General features: G+C 42.3%; 1 protein-coding gene across 2 annotated transcripts in view; it reads left to right on the top strand.

Annotated features, from left to right (window-relative positions):
* epha8 (eph receptor A8) overlaps positions 1-22,989 on the top strand; it is a 390,012-nt gene that overhangs the window by 284,271 nt on the left and 82,752 nt on the right. Inside the window, exons 10-11 of one of the 2 annotated variants that reach the window (XM_063032812.1) lie at positions 2,310-2,371; positions 4,784-4,993. In XM_063032812.1, the coding sequence (XP_062888882.1) occupies positions 2,310-2,371; positions 4,784-4,993 (272 nt within the window). Of the gene's footprint in view, positions 1-2,309; positions 2,372-4,783; positions 4,999-22,989 lie in introns of both variants that reach the window. The other variant, XM_063032813.1, reaches the window with a different exon arrangement.

The raw sequence follows: 22,989 nt of genomic DNA, 5'->3' as shown, positions 1-22,989 counted from the left end.
TTTAGGTTTAATCTTCCTCTGATTTTCCATCTGACTTCAAGAACTGTTAACCTGTTGCCAGCCAGCATTTTGTGGAATTGTTTTTTTATCACCTTCGTTAATTGCTGCTCAGCTCAGGAGGAATGATCCACCCTGTAAGGCTTATGATGTTGTAATAACTTTACAGCAAAGTTCAGCACTCCTCTGGAACCTCCTCATGTCCTTTTTTTTAAATGGTCATGATGTTGACCTTGGTGGCAACATCATGATTTATTGAATGGATATTAGTAGTCCTTCTTGTTGAACTGCTGTGTTTGATGTGCTGAAGGAACAGTCACAGCAAGCCTGGAAATAAATGCAGGGGAGGCATAACCAGACCTATAGAACCTGGTCCTTCTTTGAAACTTACTGCCACCACTCACATCTGCTTATGCATCACGAGAAAAAAATTAAACTATGATAAATGTGTTAATGTTTACCTCATTGCCCATAGTCCATCATTTCATTTTCCGTTGTCACCTCTTCATTTTTAAAATTCAATTTCTCGACTTTCCTCCATTTCTCTGTGCTTCCCAAACTCGCAATCTGTTTATGTACCTCGATTTTCCTTTGCGTCTCCAGGATCTGAGATGGTATGCGCCACAATATTTGCATATTTCTTTTGCAAAGTTACTCTCCTCCCTTGTAAATTGGATTTTAAATACCAGAGTGGATAACTTCACTCAACTTCACTTGACCCAACACTGAACTGTTCACACAACCAATGAACTCACGTTCAAAGGACTCTTCATCTCATGTTCTTGATGTTTATTGCTTATTTATTTATCATTATTGGCTTTTGTGGATTGGTCTTTTGTCAATCCTATTGGGTCTTTCATTGATTTTATTGTGTTTCTTGGACTTACTGTGTATGCCTGCAAGAAAACACATCTCAGGTATGGTGACAAATCACCCATATAGTGACATATATGTACCTTGATAATAAATTTATTTTGAACAATTGAAGTCTCTGTCCCTCGGGGAGAGGGAACAGCCATCTCCCTCTCAGGGCAAGCAGTTCACAGCTATATTACCATGTTCTCTGGTTCACCTCCTCAAATCTTAGCAAAATAGTTCAAGGTCACCCAACAGTATAAACCAGTCTCTTTAATTGTGGAACTTCTGGGCAGCAAAAGTGCATACATCAGGATGCTCTTTATCGACCACAGCTCACCATTCAATACCATCATCCCCTCAAAACTAATCAATAAGTTTCAAGGCCTTGGCCTCAATACTTCCTTTTGCAATTGGATCCTCAATTTCCTCAATTGAAGACCCAAGTCAGTTTGGATTAGCAACGATATCTCCTCCACAATCTCCTTCAGCACAAGTACACCACTTAGTCCCCTGCTGTTCTCACTTACGACTGTGAGGCCAAGCACAGCACCAAAGCCATATTTAACTTTGCTGATGACACCACTATCGTTGGCCAAATCGAAGGTGCTGATGATTCAGCGTATAGGAGGGAGGTTGAAAATCTGGCTGAGTAGTGCCACGACAGCAATCTCTCACTCAGTGTCAGCAAGACAAAGAAGCTGATTATTGACCTCACGAGGAGGAAATGGGAGGTCCAGGAACCAGTTTACTTTGAAATAAAGTTACTTTGAACTTTAATCCAGCTGTTGTTCTAGGAAAATGCTGATGTATGTTCTTCAAGTTTAAGAAGTCTTCACCTGTTCCTTTTCCAGTATCCGGAATTAACTCTGATCATTGAAAATCAATGCATTTGGTGGTAAACGTATGTCAATTATATTCCATATCTTGTTCAAGAACTCAACACATGCTCTTTTACACTTTGATCGAATGGAATACACTGCAGTTCTGCTCACTAACATCCCAGTTTGTATGTTAAATTCTCCTTAATCTTTCCCACTGACTTAGTCATATCTTACCCTATATCTAAGTAGGGTTGCCCAGCAGCTGTTTCTAACACAGGAGATCCACTTAGTTACAAAGGTTATGGAAAGTTCTGACATTGTGTGATGTGTCTGCATGACCCAAATTTTGCAGCGGAAAACCAGTGAGGATTCAGCATTGCCTAATTGATAGCAACAGGATCTGAGATTCAGGATGTACAACCCAGTCACTCAGATACTCAGGCACGACCTCAGACTTCTATCTGGTGACAGGAGAAGAAGCCAAAAGGAGAAGGAAGAACTGGTTTCTGAGTATTTATAGAATCCTCTGCTTTCAGTTTCTCCTTTCCTTTTACCCTGTCTGATGTATTACCACTGCAGAATGTCCAAGATAGTGCAATACCATGCTTGACCCCCTGGCTCTCTTATTTGCAGGTAAACCAGTGATGATAGTTACAGACTACATGGAGAATGGGTCACTGGATTCATTTTTGAGGGTAAGCTGATTGTAGGATTAATATTTTCCGTTTTAGACAATATAGCTTCTAAACACCTGTTTGCATCGATTGCTCTGCTGAATATCTGAGATAGGCAGCTTCAGAGATTACTGATTTTTGAAACTAAATTAAAAGTAAAGAGAGTATTTCAAATGAGTAAAAAATCAATTTTCTGACTGATTCAATTATGTTACAGATTTCTCTCCTCATTATAAATAAGTTTACTTCTTCAGTGAGTTTATTCAATGAAGCACTCAAGTGAAATAGCCCTATATTTCATAACAGTCACGCTTAAATCTTTTGTTCTAAATTAGGTTTTACAAACATTGCCATTTATAATGTGACTGTGGATCAGAAGTTACGCACATAGTTCAAAATGTGTCTCAAATTTTATTTTAAAACTAAATTTAACTATTACTAGCAAAGGATCAAATCCTGGAAATAATACCAAATAGCATTACATTTCTGTCCACTCACACTCAAAGTCAAATGAAAATGTCAGTGGAAGGGAAAGTGAAATCTAGACATCCTGCAGAAATGTTATATTCAGTGGTAATAAGAAAATGTTATTAAATTATGATTTATATATTTTGCTGTGCTTTCAGCCAACACCTCATAAATACACAATAGCAATACACCTTGAAATTTCAATGGTATTTTCAGTTCATTCATGCAGAATTTAATTACAAGAAAATGTTGTACTTTGTGTGACTGATTACTGTGCGTTTATTCCCACTTTGCTATGCATTGTTTCCTTTGTGAAATACTGTGTCTGTACATCTGCCACCGGTGAATGGGACAGGATAGTCTCGGTCTCTCCCCTCATGGCCATTACATCCAGCCGGACATCCAGAGTAAGCTGCCAGGCTTCAAAAGAGCCAGGCGTTTATTTCTGCTACAATCCTGTGAATAGATCAGAACGAATTGGATCTGAATGGGAGACACAAAAGTCAGCAGATCCGGATCCACAGTAAGATGCTGGAAGGACCCAGTGGGCCATGCAGCATCTGTGGAGGGAAATATTCTTCTGGACCATGGATCTGAGCTGGGTCACCTGTATCAAAGCTCATTTTCTTGGACCTGTGAGTATTGTTAACAGGGAAACAAATAAAAGAGCTTAACACCCCATCAGTGTCCTTCAACCTCTCTTCAAAAACCTTACCAGCCATTCTATAGTGTCACGAGCTGTATGAGCCTTTAACTGTACTGTGTCATTGTCATTCTCCTGGCAAAGGAAACAGTGAGTAGAACTGCTGTCTTACAGTGCCAGAGACCCGAGTTCAATTCTGATCTTAACTTCCGTCTACGTGGAGTTCCAATGTTTTCCATGTGACCACATGGATCCCCTCTGTGCTCCTGTTTGCTTCCACGTCCCAAAGGCATGCATTACTTGTCCTCCGTAAATTGCCACTTGCGGGTAGATAAATGGTGGAGTCTGGCACTGCTGATGGCAAAATGGTGAAATAAGGAAAATTCATCCCATTGTATCAGGAAATATGGAAGGGCCAGGTAGTGGTTAAGTCTGATTAAGGTTTCAGTCTCAACCAACTTCTTACACAGCGAACTCTAGAACCACCACCTTTGCGTGGAAAAATATCTATCTTCCTTTTCCCTCTAGTCTTTCAATCAATCACTTTAGATCTCTGCCCTCTGACTTTCGCAATCATGTCTTTCCTGTCAGTGAGTAGGAACTCTGTACTGAAACTGTGGCCTAACCACAACTGTATAGATTGCAGTTATATAATCTTACCTAGTAATACAATGCATCGATAGTACATTTTAATCATCTGTTAACCAGTTCTGATATTTGTAAGGATTTGTAAATATACTCTGCAAGGTCCTTTTATTCAATCTAACCTCTCAATATTTTGTTTATTGTAGATTCCTTTGAGCACTTCTCATATTCTTTGGATTAAATGGAATTTAATACATAATTTAAACATTTATTTCTTGAATTAAATTCCATTTTCATATATACTTCACCTGTCTATTAAGTTTCCCTGGCCACCAAGCCCCAACTTGACAAATAATTTAGAGTGACCAATTAACACGTCAAGCAGCTCTGCTTTGTGAAGTGGGAAGAAATGCAGGGGCCCAGGAGAAACTATCGTAGTCACAGGGTGGGCACACAGACTGAATTGGAGGTCAGGATGGAACCTGGGCTCTGGAGCTAGGAGGCAACGGCTCTACTGTAACCTGAAGGTTGTCCATCCACCTGTTGACGAAGAGAATCGGTGATAGGGTGAATCAATAACTTGTACCTCTGCATATTGTACCAACCTGGGAGAAATACTTCCCGGGACCAGGTTTAACGTTTTCCATTTGAAATTCTTAATAAAATTTATCTTCCATTTATGAAGGTGAACTTTGTAGTTCAGAAGAGAGTGACTGATTCTGTCTCTATTCCTGTAGAAACATGATGGACAATTTACAGTGATCCAGCTGGTCGGAATGCTGCGTGGCATTGCTGCGGGAATGAAATACCTGTCTGACTTGGGATACATCCACAGGGACCTCGCGGCTCGAAACATCCTGGTGAACAGCAACTTGGTGTGTAAAGTGTCGGACTTTGGCCTGTCGCGGATTTTAGAAGATGATCCAGATGCAGCCTACACCACCACTGTACGGTTTGGAATTTCAATCAGTCATACGTTGGCAGGGTCAACGCTATTTACAGCTACTGTGAGAGGACAAATGAGAACAGTGTAGTGGGAATAGATAGAATGGATAGAGTCCTTGTGAGAAGGGTAGAATGTGAGATGGACAGAGTGGATGTAGTCTTTGTGAGAAGGGTACAATGTGGGATGGACACAATGGATGTAGTCTTTGTGAGAAGGGTAGAATGTGGAATGGACACAATGGATGTAGTCTTTGTGAGAAGGGTAGAATGTGGGATGGACACAATGGATGCAGTCTTTGTGAGAAGGGTAGAATGTGGGATGGGCAGAATGGATGCAGTCTTTGTGAGAAGGGTAGAATGTGGGATGGATACAATGGATATTGTCCTTCTAGAAGTATACAGTGGTTAGCAACATGAGAAGAAAGGATGTGTCATGGGGGTAAGTTAGAGTGGCCAGGAGCATGGTTACAGCTGTATTGGTTTTGTGTTGGTTTATTATTGTTACATATTCAGTGAAAAGCTTGTTTCGCACATTGTTCATATAGATCAAACCATTACACAATGCTTTGAAATAGAACAAGGTAAAACAATAACAATGCAGGATATAAGTGTAAAAGCTATGAAGTAAGTGCAGTGCGTGTAAAACAATAAAATGCAAAATCATAACAAGTTAGATTGTGAGGTGAAGAGCTCAACTTAATGAGATCTGTTCAAGAATCTGATAACAGCAAGATAGAAGCTGCCTTGAGTTTGGTGCTTCCAGGCTTTTGTGTCTTCTGCTTGGTAGGAGAGGGGAGAAAAGGGAATGTCCAGGGTAGGTGTGGTCTTTGATTTCTCTGGCTGCTTTACTGAGGCAGTGTGAGGTACAGATAGAGTCCTTGGAGGGATCTGGTTTCCATGATGTGTTGAGCAGTGCCCACAACTCTGTAGTTTCTTACGGTCACATGCAGAGCTGTTGCCGTACCCAGCCATGATATCTGCCGTTAGAACGTTTTCTATGGTGCAGCAGTATAAATTGGAGGACAGAGAAGATTTCAGGGAATGGGGATGGTGGAAGTGTACAGGGGACTGGGTATGAGGAAGGGTGCAGGGTCAATAAATTAGGGATGGGTGCAGATGTCCGGGTAGGGTGGAGCAGAGTGGATACAGTACATGGGACAGGACATGGAGAAAGAGTTCATGAGTTGGGGGATAGGTTGGATTGATTTTGGAGCTGGTTAAAAGATAAGCAAAACACTGTGAGGCAAAGGGTCCGTACTGTGCAGTACTGTTCTAGGTTCAATGTATGAGCCCACACTTAATCAGGTGATAGTTACTTTGCCCCATTGCACTGCCCACCACCCTCTTGGGATTATGATGAGGATATGTTGGCTGATAAGATTCTGAATTGAATAAACTGAAACAACTTTATCCTATGCCACTGATCTGGTTCAGAAAGCTCACCTCCCTTCCATCATCAACATCTCTGAGCCTGTCTTAGGGGTACCTGCAGATGTCAGCTGAGTCTGAACCACAGACTCACTACTCACCTATCTTCTGCTCTGGGCCATGTCCTGAGGAGAATCTCCCATGGTGGTCAGCTCCCTGTTACAGTAAAAAAATGGCTTCAGTTGTAAATGGCCAGCTTCTGCTTGTCCCCTCCTTACTAGCTGTGAAAACTATCAAAGAAGTTGATTGCCACAACCATCGAAGGGGAACACTGACAAAAATGTGTCATTGTATATCCACTTCTGCAAACTCTGTTTAATCCTGTTTATCTTCCTTCCTGCAACCACTCGCTTTACGACGAAACAGTTAGACTGACAGGACCAGATTTTCCCACAGGTTTCTCACTTTGGGGGATGAGACACCCATGAGGTTTGAGCTCCCTCCCTGAACTCTGTGAGGTACGGTGTTGTTGACCGCAGAGCAGCTGAAACTTTGGCGCTTGCTTCTTTATTTGGGAGTCCCAAACCACTGCAGTTACGTGGGTAAATACTGGTCATTCAAAGCCAACTGTTGACATTCAGTTCAATGATGCAAGCTGAGGCATTTCAGTGGGGCTAATGCAGGAGTTGGCTTCGACTGAGATGTTGTGCTAAGCTGGCCTGCCACTCTTCAGATGGCCTGTGTGTGATTGACAGTCCTGTATTTTCATGTCTTGTTGGCTGTGTGGCATTCCTCAGGTTTGTGCTCAGTGTCAACCTAAATTTTGACTTCAGGACTCCAGAGTGATCTGCAGCAAATAGGACACTGAGCTAAGGCTGACATTTATATTGGATCTTCCAAAATCTGCTGTAATTATTCATTTACTGCAATAACTCCCTGAGTTTTCAACCATCAGTCCAGAGACATAAGATTGAGCCCAGCATGCCAGCTGAGAACTTTAAATTCCAGTAACTAAACAGAGCAGGAATTTAGTAAAAGTGACGGTGCGGCTGAAGTTGTGAAAACCCACTGATGCCCCACAAGAGGTATTCTACAACTCTACCCAATCAGGGTTGAAATGTGTCTCCAAACACAATGATGTGGTTGACTCTGGAGATAAAAGAGACTCCAAATGCTGGAATCTGGGGCAACACAGGATATGCTGCAGGGCTCATTGGGTCAGCCAGCATCTGTAGAGGGTAACAGCAGTCCATGCTTAATATCTGACTCTTCATCTGGGCTCACCCTTTGGTCATCTTTCACTGGACATTTCAGTTCAGGCAGTTAGAATTAGACAACAAATCTAGGTATTGCTAATAGCATACATATTCTGTCAAGGAATAGACCCCAGGAAATATACTCTGACATTGGAAACCAACCTCTAATTCCCATCTAACATTTTTACGTGTTGATACCTTTTTTACCCTTGTCCTATACTACATGCTTTGGCCTGAGGCTATCCTTTTGCCACACTTTCCATTAACAACAACCGGCTTCTTGTTCCCTGTGTTCCATTCTCGGCATCTCTTCCCATGTTTCTGATATCCATCATCTCAAAAACTTATTTTTCCCTGAAATACTTAAGAGTAACTTTACATTTTAACAAAGTCTCTGTCACTCTGGGAGGTGCTCTTGCACTTGATATGTAATTTATTCACAGGATAGGATCTGACCAGGAAGGTGAGCATCACTTCTTCCTTCTTGAGGGGGTCATGTTCCAGCAGATGCAATCCTGTCTCTCCCATGTAGCTGTACCCACAAACAAAGCCTTTCCTACAGCAAACACACAAAATGCTAGAGAACCTCAGCAAGTCAGCAAGACAGGCAGCAATTATGGAGGGAACTAAACAGTCAACATTTCAGGCCTAGATCCTTCATCAGTATTGAAGGGGGCAGAAGCTAGAACCCCTGTGGCTGTCCTGCTCAGTAATCGCTATCTCGTTTTGGATGCTGTAGAGGGGGGTGACCTGACAGAGGACGACCATGGCGATTGGGTCTCTGCCACCGAGCTTGGTTCCATGGTGCAGAAGGAAAAGAAGAAGATGAGGAATGTGGTAGTCACAGGGGATTCCATAGTGAGAGTATCAGACAGGAGGTTCTATCAGCCTGATAGAGGTACCCGCATGGTGTGTTGCCTCCCAGGTGCCAGGGTACGGGATGTCTCAGATCGGGTGCAGAGTATTCTGAAGGGAGAGGGTGAACAGCCAGAAGTTTTGGTACACGTTGGTACCAATGACATATGTAGAAAAAGGGAGGAGGTCCTGAAGAGAAAATTCAGGGAGTTGGGTAGGAAGCTGAAAAGCAGGACCTCTAGGGTAGTAATCTCAGGATTGTTGCCTGTGCCACAATCTAACGAGTGCAAGAATAGCATAATCAAGCATATTAATGCATTGCTGAGAGACTGGTGTAGGGGGCAGGAGTTCAGATTCCTGCATTACTGGGGCCTCTTCTGGGGAGGTACAACCTGTACAAAAAGGATGGGTTTCACCTGAACCTAAAGGGGTCCAATATGGAGTCTGTGGTGGCCAGTGCTATCATGTTTGCTGTTGTGTGCTGGGGCAGCAGGCTGAAGCTAACAGACACCAACAGAATCAACAAACTCATTCGTAAGGCCAGTGATGTTATGGGGATGGAACTGGACTCTCTGACGGTGGTGTTTGAAAAGAGGATGCTGTCCAAGTTGCATGCCATCTTGGTCAATGTCTCCCATCCACTACATAATGTGCTGGGTGGGCACAGGAGTACATTCAGCCAGAGACTCATTCCACTGAGATGCAACACAGAGCGTCATAGGAAGTCATTCCTGCCTGTGGCCATCAAACTTTACAACTCCTCCCTTGGAGGGTCAGACACCCTGAGCCAATAGGCTGGTCCTGGACTTATTTCCTGGCATAAGTTACATATTACTATTTAACTATTTATGACTTGATTACTATTTATTATTTATGGTGCAACTGTAACGAAAACCAATTTCCCCCGGGATCAACGAAGTATGACTATGACTACTATGGCAGGTTTAATAGAGCTGTTAGGGAGGATTTAAATAACTTGGCTGGGGAATGGGAACCAGAGTGATAGGGCTGAGGAAGGGGAAAACAGGAATAAGTCAAAGATAGTATGCAATAGAGATGATAGAAAGAACAGACAGGAGATGAGGCATAATTAGTTACTAGCATGGGTGGAGCATTGGCTGTTCGGCAGAAAACAGAGGGGGGGAATAAAAGGATCCTATTCCGGCTGGTTGCCAGTTACCAGTGGAGTTAGGACCGCTGCTTTTTACGATGTATGTCAATGATTTGGACCATGGTATTGATGGATTTGTGGCTAAAATTGCCGATGATACAAAGATAGGTGTATTGAAGGCAGTGATAGATAGGTTCTTGATTAGCCAAGGCATCAAAGGGTATGGGGAAAAGGCAGAGAAGTGGAGATGACTGGAAGAATTGGATCAGCCCATGATTGAATGGCAGAACAGACTCGATGGGCCGAATGGCCTACTTCCACTCCTATATCTTATGGTCTTATGGTGTTAATAAGTAGATGGGTGGGGGGGGTGGGCGTTGGGAAAGGAGAACAATGAAACCCTCCCAATTTGTGTTCCCTCAGGAAATTGACTTTCACAGAAAGTGGGCAATTTTCTTGAATCCTGGATGAAGTACTTCTGTTGTGTAACTGAGTGGGTGCTCCAGAATTAAGCCAGCAAATATAGAGTACTGGTGTAGTTCAGAGTAATAAATCAGAGTGACTGGGAGAAGGTAAGGTGATATTCTCCCATCAACCAGCTGTGGTTTCCTCGTGGTGCAGAGGTGAGGTGTGGCAGATGCTGAGGATTTTGCAGACTGTATCTAGGAAATGGTGCACACTGTGTCCACAATAACCATTAGTGAGTTCCTGCAAAATTAATTCTATTCTGAACCACAGTGTCATTCGACAGACAGTAGTTCGATGAAGAGACATTCTGAGCATTCCTTCAAACTAGGATAGCATGAATCAAGACATACAGCTGGATAATGTTTAGAGTCATAGAACATAGAAGCAGCTCCTTCAGCCCATCAGATCTATTCTGTACAACACGCAGTAACTAATATCAATCCCATTTACTTGCACTTGATCCAGAGCCTTCAATGCCTTGGCAATTCAAATGTTACCCTACAGACTTAAATGCAGTTTTCCCTATATCTCTTCAGGCAGTATGTTCCAGATTCCACGCACCCTTTGGGTAAAAGTGTTCTTCTTCAGGTCCTCTCTAAACATCTTCCTCCTTACCCTACCCCATGCCCTCTAATTTAGAGATACTTCTGCTCTAGGGTAAAATTTCCTTTTACCTACTCTACCTATGACCGTCACTGAGAGGTCCCATCAGCCTTTTCTGCTCCCAGGAAAATGAATCCACCTAAGCAGTCATTCCTGTAGTTATGAAAGGTGCAGGACTCCTGTTCTTTCCACCCACACTGCCCCCATTGAACTTGTACATAAACCAACATTGTTGCTGTGACATGACAAATTAGTGCCAAGAGACAAGGAAAGCAAACACATTTTAACATATTGAAAATAAAGAGACAAATTACGATGCTAATAGCTTTCCCTTTTGCTCAGCTGGGAGTCCATTCCTGCTGCAACGTCTGTGACATTATTCATCAGCTTTATCCAAAGACAATGACAAATTAATCCCAAGTTTGGAAACATGAAAGCTGTAGCAATGCGAGCCATAAAGTTTACTGAAACAGTACAATGTTACGGAGCTGGTCCTGCTTCTGGCATCACAGGGCAACATAAATAATGGAGCAGAACATTGCAGGGTCATCAACGAACAGCCTGAATCAGAATCGGGTTTAATATCACTGGCATAAGTCGTGAGCATCATCTGTGGAATGAAGGGTATTTTCAATGTTTCTGGGCAGCCATTTCTTTTCTCCACAGATGTGGCTCAAACTGTTGAGTTCCTCCAGCAGATTGCATTCTCCTATGTGTCGTCACCTGGAAACTGAGATTGACACACAACACAAAAAATATTCCCATTTTGAAGCATGGACTTTAACTGAGTAATTCTAATTGGTTATTGGAGACGTCAGAAGAATTAATCTGACCCTCCTGGTCACACTCTTACTCAGTGTATGTTTAATTCACAGGTTTCAGGCTCAACTCTTAACCCAGGTTTTGTGTTTGTAATCCAGAACAGTGCAGTGCCACATGACAGGGGTGTGGTTTCACATGTCAGAATTTAACCAGTGTTCTGTCTGTTCCTTTAAGCTGCATGTAAAAGATGTGATTCTTTTTTTAAAAAAAGTGCATGGATATTTTCCTCAGTCTCGTAATAATGATCACTCAATCAATATCTAAAAATAACAAAATGATCATCAACTAATTCATTTTCTCTCTGTGGGGTCATTCCATATGTAAATTAGCTGCTCAATCCATACATTATATCAGTCTTTGTACTTCATGAATCTGATTGTTGACAAACTTCTTTAGGCCATCCTGAAAAAGGCTTTAAAAAAGCAGGTTCATTCTTCACTGCTGTGTATTGTGTTCCTTGGAGCACTCCATTTAGTTTATGGATGGCTGGCCGGCAGGAATGGATTTGTTTTCCATACTTAAAGTCCTGGGATTTACTGAAAGTATCATGTGTCATTCCAAAATATATCCATTACTTTTCCAAAAGGGCTCGTTACATGATATTAGTAAGAGTCAGAACAAAACCCCCATTTTGGCCACTGAGCACCACACTTGAACGAATGGGCTTTAAAACCTCTGAGAATCCCTCCCACATGGTGCTGCCACTCTGAGTAATGCTCTTTGACATTGCAGAGAGATTCTCTGATGGGCTTCCCTCAGCATCAAGGTTTGCAGTCTGTGCACATAGACCACAGAACAGTCCAGCACAGTGAGGGCTCTTCAACCCCTGATGTTGTGCTGAATTTTAAGCTATTCCAAGATCAATCTAACCTGTCACTCCTACACAGCCAATAACCTTCCATTTTTCTTCCATCCATAGACCTGTGCCTATCTAAGAACATCTTAAGTGTTACCAATGTTTCAGCTTCTGCTACCACCCCCGGCACTGTGTTCCTGGTATTTAACTCTCGCTGTGTAAAATCAGCCTCTGACATCACCCCTAAACTATCCTTCAATCATCTTTAAAGGACGACATCATGGTATTGGCCATTGCTGCCCTGGGCGAAAAGTGCATTTCCACTGATTCCTGGCTCTTTCCACTGATACCTTTTTCAGCATGATTCACAGTTCCCTCATTGATGCCAACTCATCCCGTCTCCCCTCACAGCCAAAGCCCCTCATTTCTGGCAGCGCAGATCCTGTGAAACTGACCTGAATCTTCTCAGAACCAGTCCTCCCTTCTGAGTCATGTTGTTCCGAAATGTGTTTAAAGCAAGTCTGCGGGTGATACAAAGATGGACTGGGGGGGCAGGTGGAGTTGAGGAAGCAAGGTGTCTGCAGAAGGATTTAGACAGATTAAGAGAATGGGCGAAGTAGTGACAGATGGAATATAATTTAGGGAAGTGTATGCTCATGCAATTTGGCAGAAGGAATAAAGGCATAAACAATTTTCTAAACAGGGAGAAAAAGTCAGAGTTGCAAAGGGACTTGAGAGTCCTCTAGCAGGATTCTTCTCAGGTTAGCTTACAGATTGAGTCAGTGGTAAGGAAGGCAAATGCAATCTTAGCATTCATTTTGAGAGGACTAGAATATAAAAGCAAGAATGCAATGTTAAGGCTTTATAATGCATTGCTCAGATCACATTTGGAGTACTGTGAGCATTTTTTGTTTGCCTCCATATCTAAGAATGGATGTGCTGGTGTTGGAAAGGATCCAGAGGAAGTTCATGAGAGTGATCCTGGGAATGAAAAGATTAGCATGTGAGAAGTCACAAACACGAGGAAATCTGCAGGTGCTGGAAATTCAATATGAGAAGTGTTTGATGGTCCTGGGGCCGTACCTGACGGTTTTGTAGAAGAATGGTGGTGGTGGTGGTGGTGGCGGGGGGTGGGAGCTCATTGAAACCTATTGATATGGATAGGCCTAGATAGAGTGGACGTGGGAGAGTTTAGGACCAGAAGGCACAGCCTCAGAATAGAAGGGTGTGCGTTTAGAACAAAGATGAGAAGGAATTTCTTTGGCCAGAGGGTAGTGAGTCTGTGGAATTCTTTGCCACAGATGGTGGTGGAGGCCAAGCCATGGAGTATATTTTGAGGAGGCTGATAGGTTCTTGATTCGTAAGGGTGTCAACGTTTTAGGGGAGAAGGCAGAAGATTGGGATTGAGAGGGGTAATAAATCAGCCATGATTGAATGGTGGGGCAGACTCGATGGGCTGAATGGCCATGTCTTGTAGTCTAAATCTAAACAGATCTTTTTACAGGTTCATCAAGACTTGATTATGTAATAATTGGTCTATTTATAAATGTATTAATTGACCCTATTTACATGCTGAACACCTCACTGAATACATGTTCAGCTTGCTCACCCATTTCCAAGGGTTGTAAATGCAAATAAAAGCAGAGACTTCTGGAAACACACAGGAGGCCAGGCAGTGTCCGTGCAAAGAACTGCACAAAATGTTTCAGCTGAACAACCTTCCAATAGGACTTTGATCTGATTGCTAACTCCGTTTGTCTCTCCAAGAATGCTGTCTGAAACACTGTGTTTCAAGCATATTCTGTTTTATATTATTTCAGATTTTCAGCATCTGCAGTTTTTTTTTGGAATTAAAGAATTATAGGTAAACCGCCGCAGAATAACAGGTGATCTTTCAAACCGAGGTGTTTCAGGTATGGTCACAGAGGGCTCCACAGGGGAGAATGGTAAGGGAAGCTACACCACTTTGGATACAAAAAGAGAAAGGATGTTTTAGGACCCATGTGGAAAAGACACATGAGGACTAGAGGAAAGGAGGTGGGCAAAGGGAGAATGGGAATTGAGAGCATATGACATGAAAGGAACCAACACTGCCCTAAAGAGGATGACTGGAGAGCAAGGACACCATCTATGTAGAGATGTGGAGAGCAAACCCGTGTGCATCCTGTGTATTGGATTTTACGGGGTGGGGGGGGGGGAGAATGACCATCTCAGTAGAAGTGGATATAGTAGAGTTAATGGAGAAAGTGAATATTAATGAGGTTGTACTAAATAGGTTGTGACCACATTTAATGCAGGCATGCCACCAGCTCCAGATGAAAAAGATCCCAGGTTTTTATGGGAGGTATCAGCAAGAGTTCAGCAGAAGTGGTAATTTTTGCTGAATACGAGGTTAGAGTAGTGAGGAATGGGAAATGTAACATCTTTTTTCAATGAAATACTCAGTTGATGTAAGTTGGGTTTTAACCTCAATATACTAACACAGTGATAAGAAAAGGCAATATTGGCTTAATGACAGTTTTAAGACAATGTCCAACAACAAAGAAACCCAAAGTTTGAGGAAAAAATAAGTGAAAAATAAATAGTCATTTCAGACTTGTTAAAGGCAAGTTGTGTTTGACTAATATGATTGAATTTTTGAATGCAGTAATTTGGGAAGTAGCTAAAGTGAATGCAGTCAATGTTTATATGGATTTTCAGAAGTCAGTTAACAAATAAAGAGCTAGTTAACAAAACAGGCCCATGGGACAAATGGATCAGTGGCAGCACAAACAGGTAAATGTAAAATTGGCAACAATTTTGTTTGTAAGATTAAAGGCTGGCCAACAATGCAGTTTCTCAGGGGCTTGCACTGGGACTGATTGTTTTTCAAGTATTATTGACAGGGATGTGTAGGGTAGCATTTAAACAAGTTTCGAGGAGCTGCATGTGTGGTAAATAGTGAGAAGGATGATAGTAGGCAGCAAAAGATTACAGTTGGAATCCCAGACTAATGTTAGGTGTCATTTAATTCAGAGAAATGTGAAGTGATATATTTTTGCAGAAAGGATAAATGGAAATCATGTGATCTTAGTGACACAGTAATGAAGGATGTGCAGGGACAGAGGGAGTCAGGTTTACAATGGCATATATCTGATAGTTACAGGCTAGTTAAGAGAATGAATTTGAGTTTCCTAATCTGTGCTATGGAGCAAGACTATATTAACCCTTTAAAACAGGTGTTCCCAACCCTTTTTTTATGCCATGGACCCCAGGTTGGGAACTCATGCAAACACTTGAGCCACAGCTCTTAAGTTCATTTCCAGCCAGTCACCTATGATTTTATAAAGAACATGAAGGCACAGCAGTCCCAGAGATGTGGAATGTGGGATGTCAGCTCCTAGTTTGACTGGAAAAGCTGGGTTTGCTTTCCTTACTGAAGACAAGATTGAGAGACTTGACAGAGATGGATAAGATCATAGTTGTTTCAGAAGGGTTCGAAGGAGGGAAACTGTTCTCACTAATGATGGATCAAGACCCAGGATACGCAGATTTAAAGTGAAGTGCTAAGCTTGCAGTTGGATGTGAAGAAAAACCTATCAGGGCTTCCAAATGGGAATTTGATCAGATCAAAGACAAGTACTGAAGGAAGATAGGCTGCTGATCTGTGAAGAAACTTTAGGCTAATGGGAATGAATCATTTACAAGGATCCATGGTCTGCTGGATCACTTTCCTGCAATTATTGCGGTTTGATTCCATGATTTAAGAAGATCACTTTCCTTTCACACATGGCTACCCATTTCATCAGTTTGTCAGTGTACTGTGCTTCATGTATCTGCTTCCCTTTGATCGTAATTTATGAGATCAACATCATCTACAAATTTCCAAGCTGTACTCATTCAGGTCATTGATATATCAAAGTAGAAAGGGAAATTACTTCCAGAACAGGACCTGATTTGAAAAGATATATTGAAAGCAGTTGTCTGGAATTACAACGAACATGGACCAATAAGAGGACAGTCACACACAGGCAGGCCGGGAGAATGGACAGACAACAATCAGGCGAGATATGCAACTGTGCAGACAATAAACTTGGAATTGATTAAGCCTTCAGAATTTAAGGCAAGTTGGACAATCATGCTATGATGAACAAATGACTTTCCTTGTTGGAGTTTACATTTGCCTGCAGATATCATCAACATATGTATAGATCAAGCTGTTCAGAATCAATATAATATGTATGTGCAACGTATTCCCGTTGGTTCTTCTTGCACATTGTTCAAATACAAATTCTTTTTTAAAAATCTTTTTATTGATTTTCAAGTTCAAAAACATAGTAACAATAGTAATACAAAGAGATTAGAATTACATTATAGATAATAGACATATGCAAGTAAAACTATAGATAATGCAAGTATACTAGACCTCCCAAACTCTCAATATAGTTAATCATGATAAAAGGAAAAATCAAAAAAAACACAAGAAAGAAAAACCCCAAAGTAACAAAAACACTAAGGAAAAAAAAACTAAACTAAACTAAACCAGAAACTAATCGAAACAAAACAAGACAAGGCTGGGTTAATACATTACATTGAATACAATCATTAATGTCGTCAACTCCGCTCCTCTATCCATATATTCTAAGTTAATAAAAAGGATTTGGAAAAGGTCAAGCTACATCAAATGAAAGTGATTTCAAATGCAAATGGTTCCATGTATTATCAGAGGATGTTAATAGCATACAACCTGAAATACTTGGTCTTTGCAGACATCCACGAAAAACAGAAGAACCCTAAGAGAATGAACCCAACACCCCCTCTCCTCTCCTCCCATGCACAAGCAGCAGCAAGCATTAATGCATCAAACTCCCCGTCCCCCCCATTTGTTTCAGCAAAAAGCTTCAGTGCCCACCACCCAGCAAGCAACAGCAAAGCACCCAAAGAGAGACCATGATCTGCAGTCAACAAAGACAGTTGTTAACCCAACAGTTCGATATGCCACAGGCTGACTCTCTCTCACTAACAAGGGACAGACATATAACCCACATTCGCAGCGAAAAGGGAGACTGACGGTCACTGTTACGATATTACAGTCTGCTGTATTGTTTTCCATACGTCCGCTGCAATGTTCAATCTCAGCCTGGAATCGGTCATCCACGGGGCTGCACCCTAGAAACACCACCTTCCCATCCGCACCTGGAGAACATCAGAAGGCAGTCGTCCAACGAGCTCCAGGAATGGGAACTCATCCACTGTGAAAAAACATGCTGTTTGAGTGCCAGTTGCAGATCAGGACCTCAATCAAACAGCAACCACATTGAAAAGGGAAAAAAAGAGACATTAAAGAGAGGAATTTAGGCTGTTTCCACAGATGAGTTCAAAGAGGCAGCCTCTTGGTGCCATCTTAACTTCTTGTAATTCTCTAAATTTTGTCTAAAATGATCTGGGCCATAATTCCTTCCACGAAGTTGTAATACAGTTAAAATAATCCTCCGAAGTACCTGTTAAAATGAATTGCTCAGCATTGGTGAATATCAACATTTTCAAATGATAATTCAAGATCTGAGTTAAAGGCTGTCTACAATGATTTAAACTGACTGTCTAATTGCTCCCCTGAAGGAAGTGTTGTGAAAGTGATATACCATTATAACTAGCAAAGAGGATTAAGTAGCTCAAATCTCTTACTGGTTTTGGCATGCGTAACATGGTAATTGATAGCTGAAAACTCATATTTGATGCTGCTGCCTTATGGTGACAGAGTTGAGTTCTGTTTTTTTTTACATTGGATTGTGAGATCTTTAGCCACACTGCAGGGTTTGTTAATCAGATCTGAGATACTGTCTATTTTTTCATAAAAATGGAAATGACTAGGACATAATTGGGAAAACTGTTTGTGATGACGGTGAATGCACTGACTTGTCTTCAGAAGGAAGTAGTTTTTCATTAAGTGGAGACTGGTCTCTGCTCTTCTTTGAATTGTCTGTGAAAACCTAACTCGAATGGAATTGCTTATACTTGACATAAAACAATCCAGCTTCCACATTGCTCGTTTTGGGTTGTAAAACAGCCCCTAAGCAGGTCAGCCCTTGTACAGAGCACAGTGGCCCAGTTCAATCTTGGCCTCTGCGACTGTCTGTGTGGAGTTTGCATGTTTTCTCCGTGATCATGCAAGTTTCATCCTAGTGCTCAAGTTTCCTTCTACATCCAAAGGACATACAGGTTGGCATGGGGATTAGCCAGACGTCGAATCTGGGGGGAGTTGTGGGGAACATGGAGAGAATAGAGTGAGGTTAGGCCAGGATTAAATGGGGGGTTTGTTGCTGGGGTAAAGCTTGGTAGGTTGAAGTATCTATTTCCATGCTGTATGAATCTGTGAGTCTATGTATTTATTCTATTGATCTTTGTCCTTGAAGTGGAAATGGTAAGCCTGTTCACCATCATTCTGCAGTTGTACAAAACACAGCATTTTTATGTACATTTAGAGGTAAGGAGAACAACATATGGCTATCACTTCTGGGCCATCCCACTATGAGTAGACGTGTGATTGGTTGCTTCTGATAACATCCTGCTTACATATAATCTCATACGTTGATGCATTGTTGCTTTGCTGTTGCTTGTGCGGAGGAGGGAAGAGCGGGACTTTTGGGTTTGAATGCTTTTTCTGTCATTCATTCTTTTGGTGTTCTTCTGGTTTTGTGGATGTCTGTGAAGACTAAGTACTTCAGGTTGTATACTGTATACATTCTCTGAGAATAAGCAGAACCATTTGGACTATTTGATGCTTCCAAGCCTCTGCCTTGTGGCCATTCTGGTGGCCCCATATTTAGAATACCCTTATGTTGAGTTAAGTCCTTATTCACCACGATGAAGATCCATTATTCCAATTATCATAAGTCCATAAGATGTGGGAACAGACTATCCCTTTTATATCTCCCATTGCACTGTAGGCCGCATCCTGGCTATGGTTTGGGGGTTGTATATAATTCCCACCAGGGTCATTTTACCCTTGCAGTTTCTTAACTCTACTCACAAAGATTCGACATTTTCTGATCCTATGTCTTTCTGAGGATTTGATTTCAGTTTTTACCAACAGAGCCACTCCACCTTGTCAGCCTACCTGCCTGTTCTTTCAATACAATGTACATCCTTGGATGTTAACGTCCCAACTATGATTTTCTTTCAGCCACAACTCAGTGATGGCCATATACCTGCCAATTTCTTTGACAAGGTCCCACATGGGAAGATGGTCAAGAAGGTTCCGTCACTCGGCTTTCAGGATGAGGTAGTATATTGGGTTAGACATTGGCTTTGTGGGAGAAGTCAGAGAGTGGTGGTAGACGTCCAGTCACAAACAAGAGAAAATCTGCAAATGCTGGGAACGCCAACAACACACACAAAATACTGGAGGAACTCAGCAGGCCAGGCAGCATCTAGGAAAAGTGTACAGTCAACGTTTCAGGCTGAAACCCTTCAGCAGGACTAGAGAAAAGAAGCTGAGGAGCAGATACTCCTTGGGATCCTCAATATGTGTGAGGAGCACACATCTGTCTTCCAACCCCCGCACCCCCCGCCCGCCGCTTTCTGCTTTCTGTAGTGATCGCTCTCTATGAAACTCCCTTGTCCATTCACCCCTCCCCACTGATCTCCAGTGTTCCTGGTGTGGCCTCCTGTATATCAGTGAGACCCAATGTAGATTGGGAGGTCACTTTACCGATCGCCTACGCTCTGTCTGCCTGAACAAGTGGGATCTCCCAGTTACCACCCATTTTAATTCCACTTCCCATTTCCATTCCAATATGTTTATCCATGGCCTCCTCCACTGTCATGAGGAGGCCACACTTAGACTGGAGGAACATCATCTTATATTCCGTCTGAGTAGCCTCCAATCTGATGGCATGAACATTGATTTCTCGAACTTCTGGTAATAACCCCCTCTCTCCTTCACCATTTCCCATCCCCTTCACCTTATCTCCCTGACTGGCCACCACCTCCCTCTGATGCTCCTCTCCACTTTTCTTTCTTCCGTGGTCTTCTGTCTCTTTTACCAATTTATTTCCCAGCTCTTCATCCCTTCCCCTCCAGCTTTCACCTATCATCTTGGGTTTCTCTCTCCCCTCCCCCCACCTTTTAAATCTACTCCTCAGCTTTTTCTCCAGCCTTGCCGAAGGGTTTCGGCCTGAAACATCGACTGTAATTTGTGTGTGGTAGTAGAGGGTTGCCTCTCTGACTGGAGGCCTGCGACTAGTGGTGTGCCACAGGGGTCAGTTCTGGGTCTGTTGCTGTTTGTCAACTATATCAATGGTCTGGATGATAATGTGGTAAACTGAATCTGCAAATTTGTGGATAACACCAAGACTGGGGCCATAGTGGAGAGTGAGGAAGGCTATCAAACCTTGCAGCAGGATATGGGCCAGCTGGAAAATGGCAGATAGAATTTAAAGCAGACTCATGTGAGGCTTTACACTTTAGAGGGACCAGCCAGGGTAGGGCTTACATCGTGAATGGTAGGGCACTGAGGAGAATGCTAGAACAGTGAGATCTGGGAATACAGATCTAACATTCATTGAAAGTGGTGTCGCAGTTATATAGCATTGCAGAGAAAGCTTTTGGCACATTTGCCATCATAAATCAAAGTATTGAATGCAGGATTTGGAATGCTATGTTGAAGTTGTTGGTGAGGCCTTGAGTCCTGGTTCCTTACCTACAGGAAAGTTATCAATAAGATTGAAGGAGTATGCAGAGAAGTTACAAGGATGTTGCTGGGGCTTGAGAATCTGAGATATAGGGAAAGGTTGAGTAGGTTAGGACTTTGTTCCCTAGAACATAGGAGAAGGAGTGAGATTTGATAGAAATATATGAAATTATGAGGGGTACAAATAGGGTAAAGGCAAACAAGAATATTCCACTGAGGTTGGGTAAGACTAGAACTAGAGGTCATATGTTAAGGATGAAAGGTGAAGTGTTCAAGGGGAACCTCTCCACTCAGAGGGTGGTGAGAATGTGGAAGGAGCTGCCAGCAGGAATGGTGGGTGTGGGTTCAGTTTCAACATTTAGAAGAAGTTTGGACAGGTACATGGATGGGAGGGGTGTGGAGGGCTATGGTCCTGGTGCAGGTTGATAGGATTAGTCAGAATATTAGTTCAGCACAAGATTGTTGTGCTGTCATGCTCTATGACTGTAATTCACCTTTCGCTACTTAACTGGTTGAAGCATTTTGACTGACAATTGGTCCTGCTGGGAAGTTGCATCTGTGACCTTAATATATCTTGAATTTGGAGGCTGCTGGGCCAAAGGTGAAATCCTGGCGATGAAAGAGTCGGAACTAGTGCAACTGACCAGTGCACCACTGAAGCCAGAGGCATGGCTGTGGCATGTAGAGCAGGATATCCAATAACGTTTGGGCCGAGGATGGAAATGAATAAGTCTTCCAACTCTGTTGGAAAAGGTAACAGTGGCTTTGTCCATGAATTACTGTATTGTAATGTTTTAAGTGACAATAAATTGCAAGTTAAGTTGTTTGGGGGCGTTTTGGTAGCATAGCTGTTAGCATAGCGCTAATACAGCACCAGCGACCCAAGTTCAATTCCTCCATGCTCTGTCAGGAGTTTGTACGTTCTCCTCAAGAACACGAGGGTGCTCCAGTTTCCCCCCACAATCCAAGGATGTATGAATAGTAGGTTAGTTGGTCACCTGGTGTTACTGGTTGGCACGGCTCCTTGAGCTAGAAGGACCTATTACTGTGCTCAATCTCTAAATTAAATAGAAAATAACATAATTTTTTAAAATATATTTTAATTATTTTTATTTGTTTACGTTTCAAGTATTTCAGTCTGTTGAGTATTATATCTCCCCGCCACTATCCCCCAATGGTCCCCTTTTGGTTGAAGAAGATTGAAGAAGATCTGCTCACAGGGCCCCTGCACTATATCCTGGACTGTGCCCTGTGTCTTTCACCAGAAATCTGATAACTGATCATGGGGTGTGTTCCATGGATGCACAAGTAATGAGTAAACTGAGTATCTCAGTTGAGGAATGAACTTTTACAGACACATGTGCCACAGCATACTACCCCCCCCCCACACACACACACACACAGATACACACGCGCGCGCGCGAGCGTACTACACATTGGACATGAGATATTGACAAATATAGGAGCTGCTGAATGTTCCCCCTTTTCTGCAAGTGCCCTGCTGTCTGCAGCTAACTCAGCAGCAATCAGCATGCAACATTTAAGTACATTTGCCCAAGAAAACCATTAGCTCCTTAAGCTTCTTTGAAAGAGCTAACCAATTAGGTCCATATGCCTGTTTTTTTTTTGCTGTAGCCCTACTGATTCCTCCTTTTCCTGTTTAGATCAATCCCTCTGTGAAAAGTTACCCTTACATCCATTTCCATCGCTTTTCGGCAGTTTTCCAAAACATAATAAGTTAGTGTATAACAAAATAATTCTCCTCGTCTTCCCTTCTCTACTTCTGGAAATTATTTTAAAGATCTGTTTTCTAGTTACCAAACAGATTCATGTCTAACATGAGGTTTCAGTGTTCACTCAGATCTGGGGCTGTGCAGGGAGAAGGGCTTAAAGGGTGGAGAAGAGGGAAAGAGAGTTCTTTGCAAGGAAGAGAACCCCTGCGAGCAATGCCAGACTGTAGTTGCCTTGTCTCATTGGCCAAGGGAAAGGCATCATGACTCCCATTCAATGTTGAGAAAACATTTACAGTACTTTCTGGATGAAGTGAC

Source organism: Mobula hypostoma, chromosome 25 (assembly GCF_963921235.1).
Source record: "Mobula hypostoma chromosome 25, sMobHyp1.1, whole genome shotgun sequence".
NCBI lineage: Eukaryota > Metazoa > Chordata > Chondrichthyes > Myliobatiformes > Myliobatidae > Mobula > Mobula hypostoma.
This window is presented reverse-complemented; position numbering and strand designations above follow the sequence as displayed.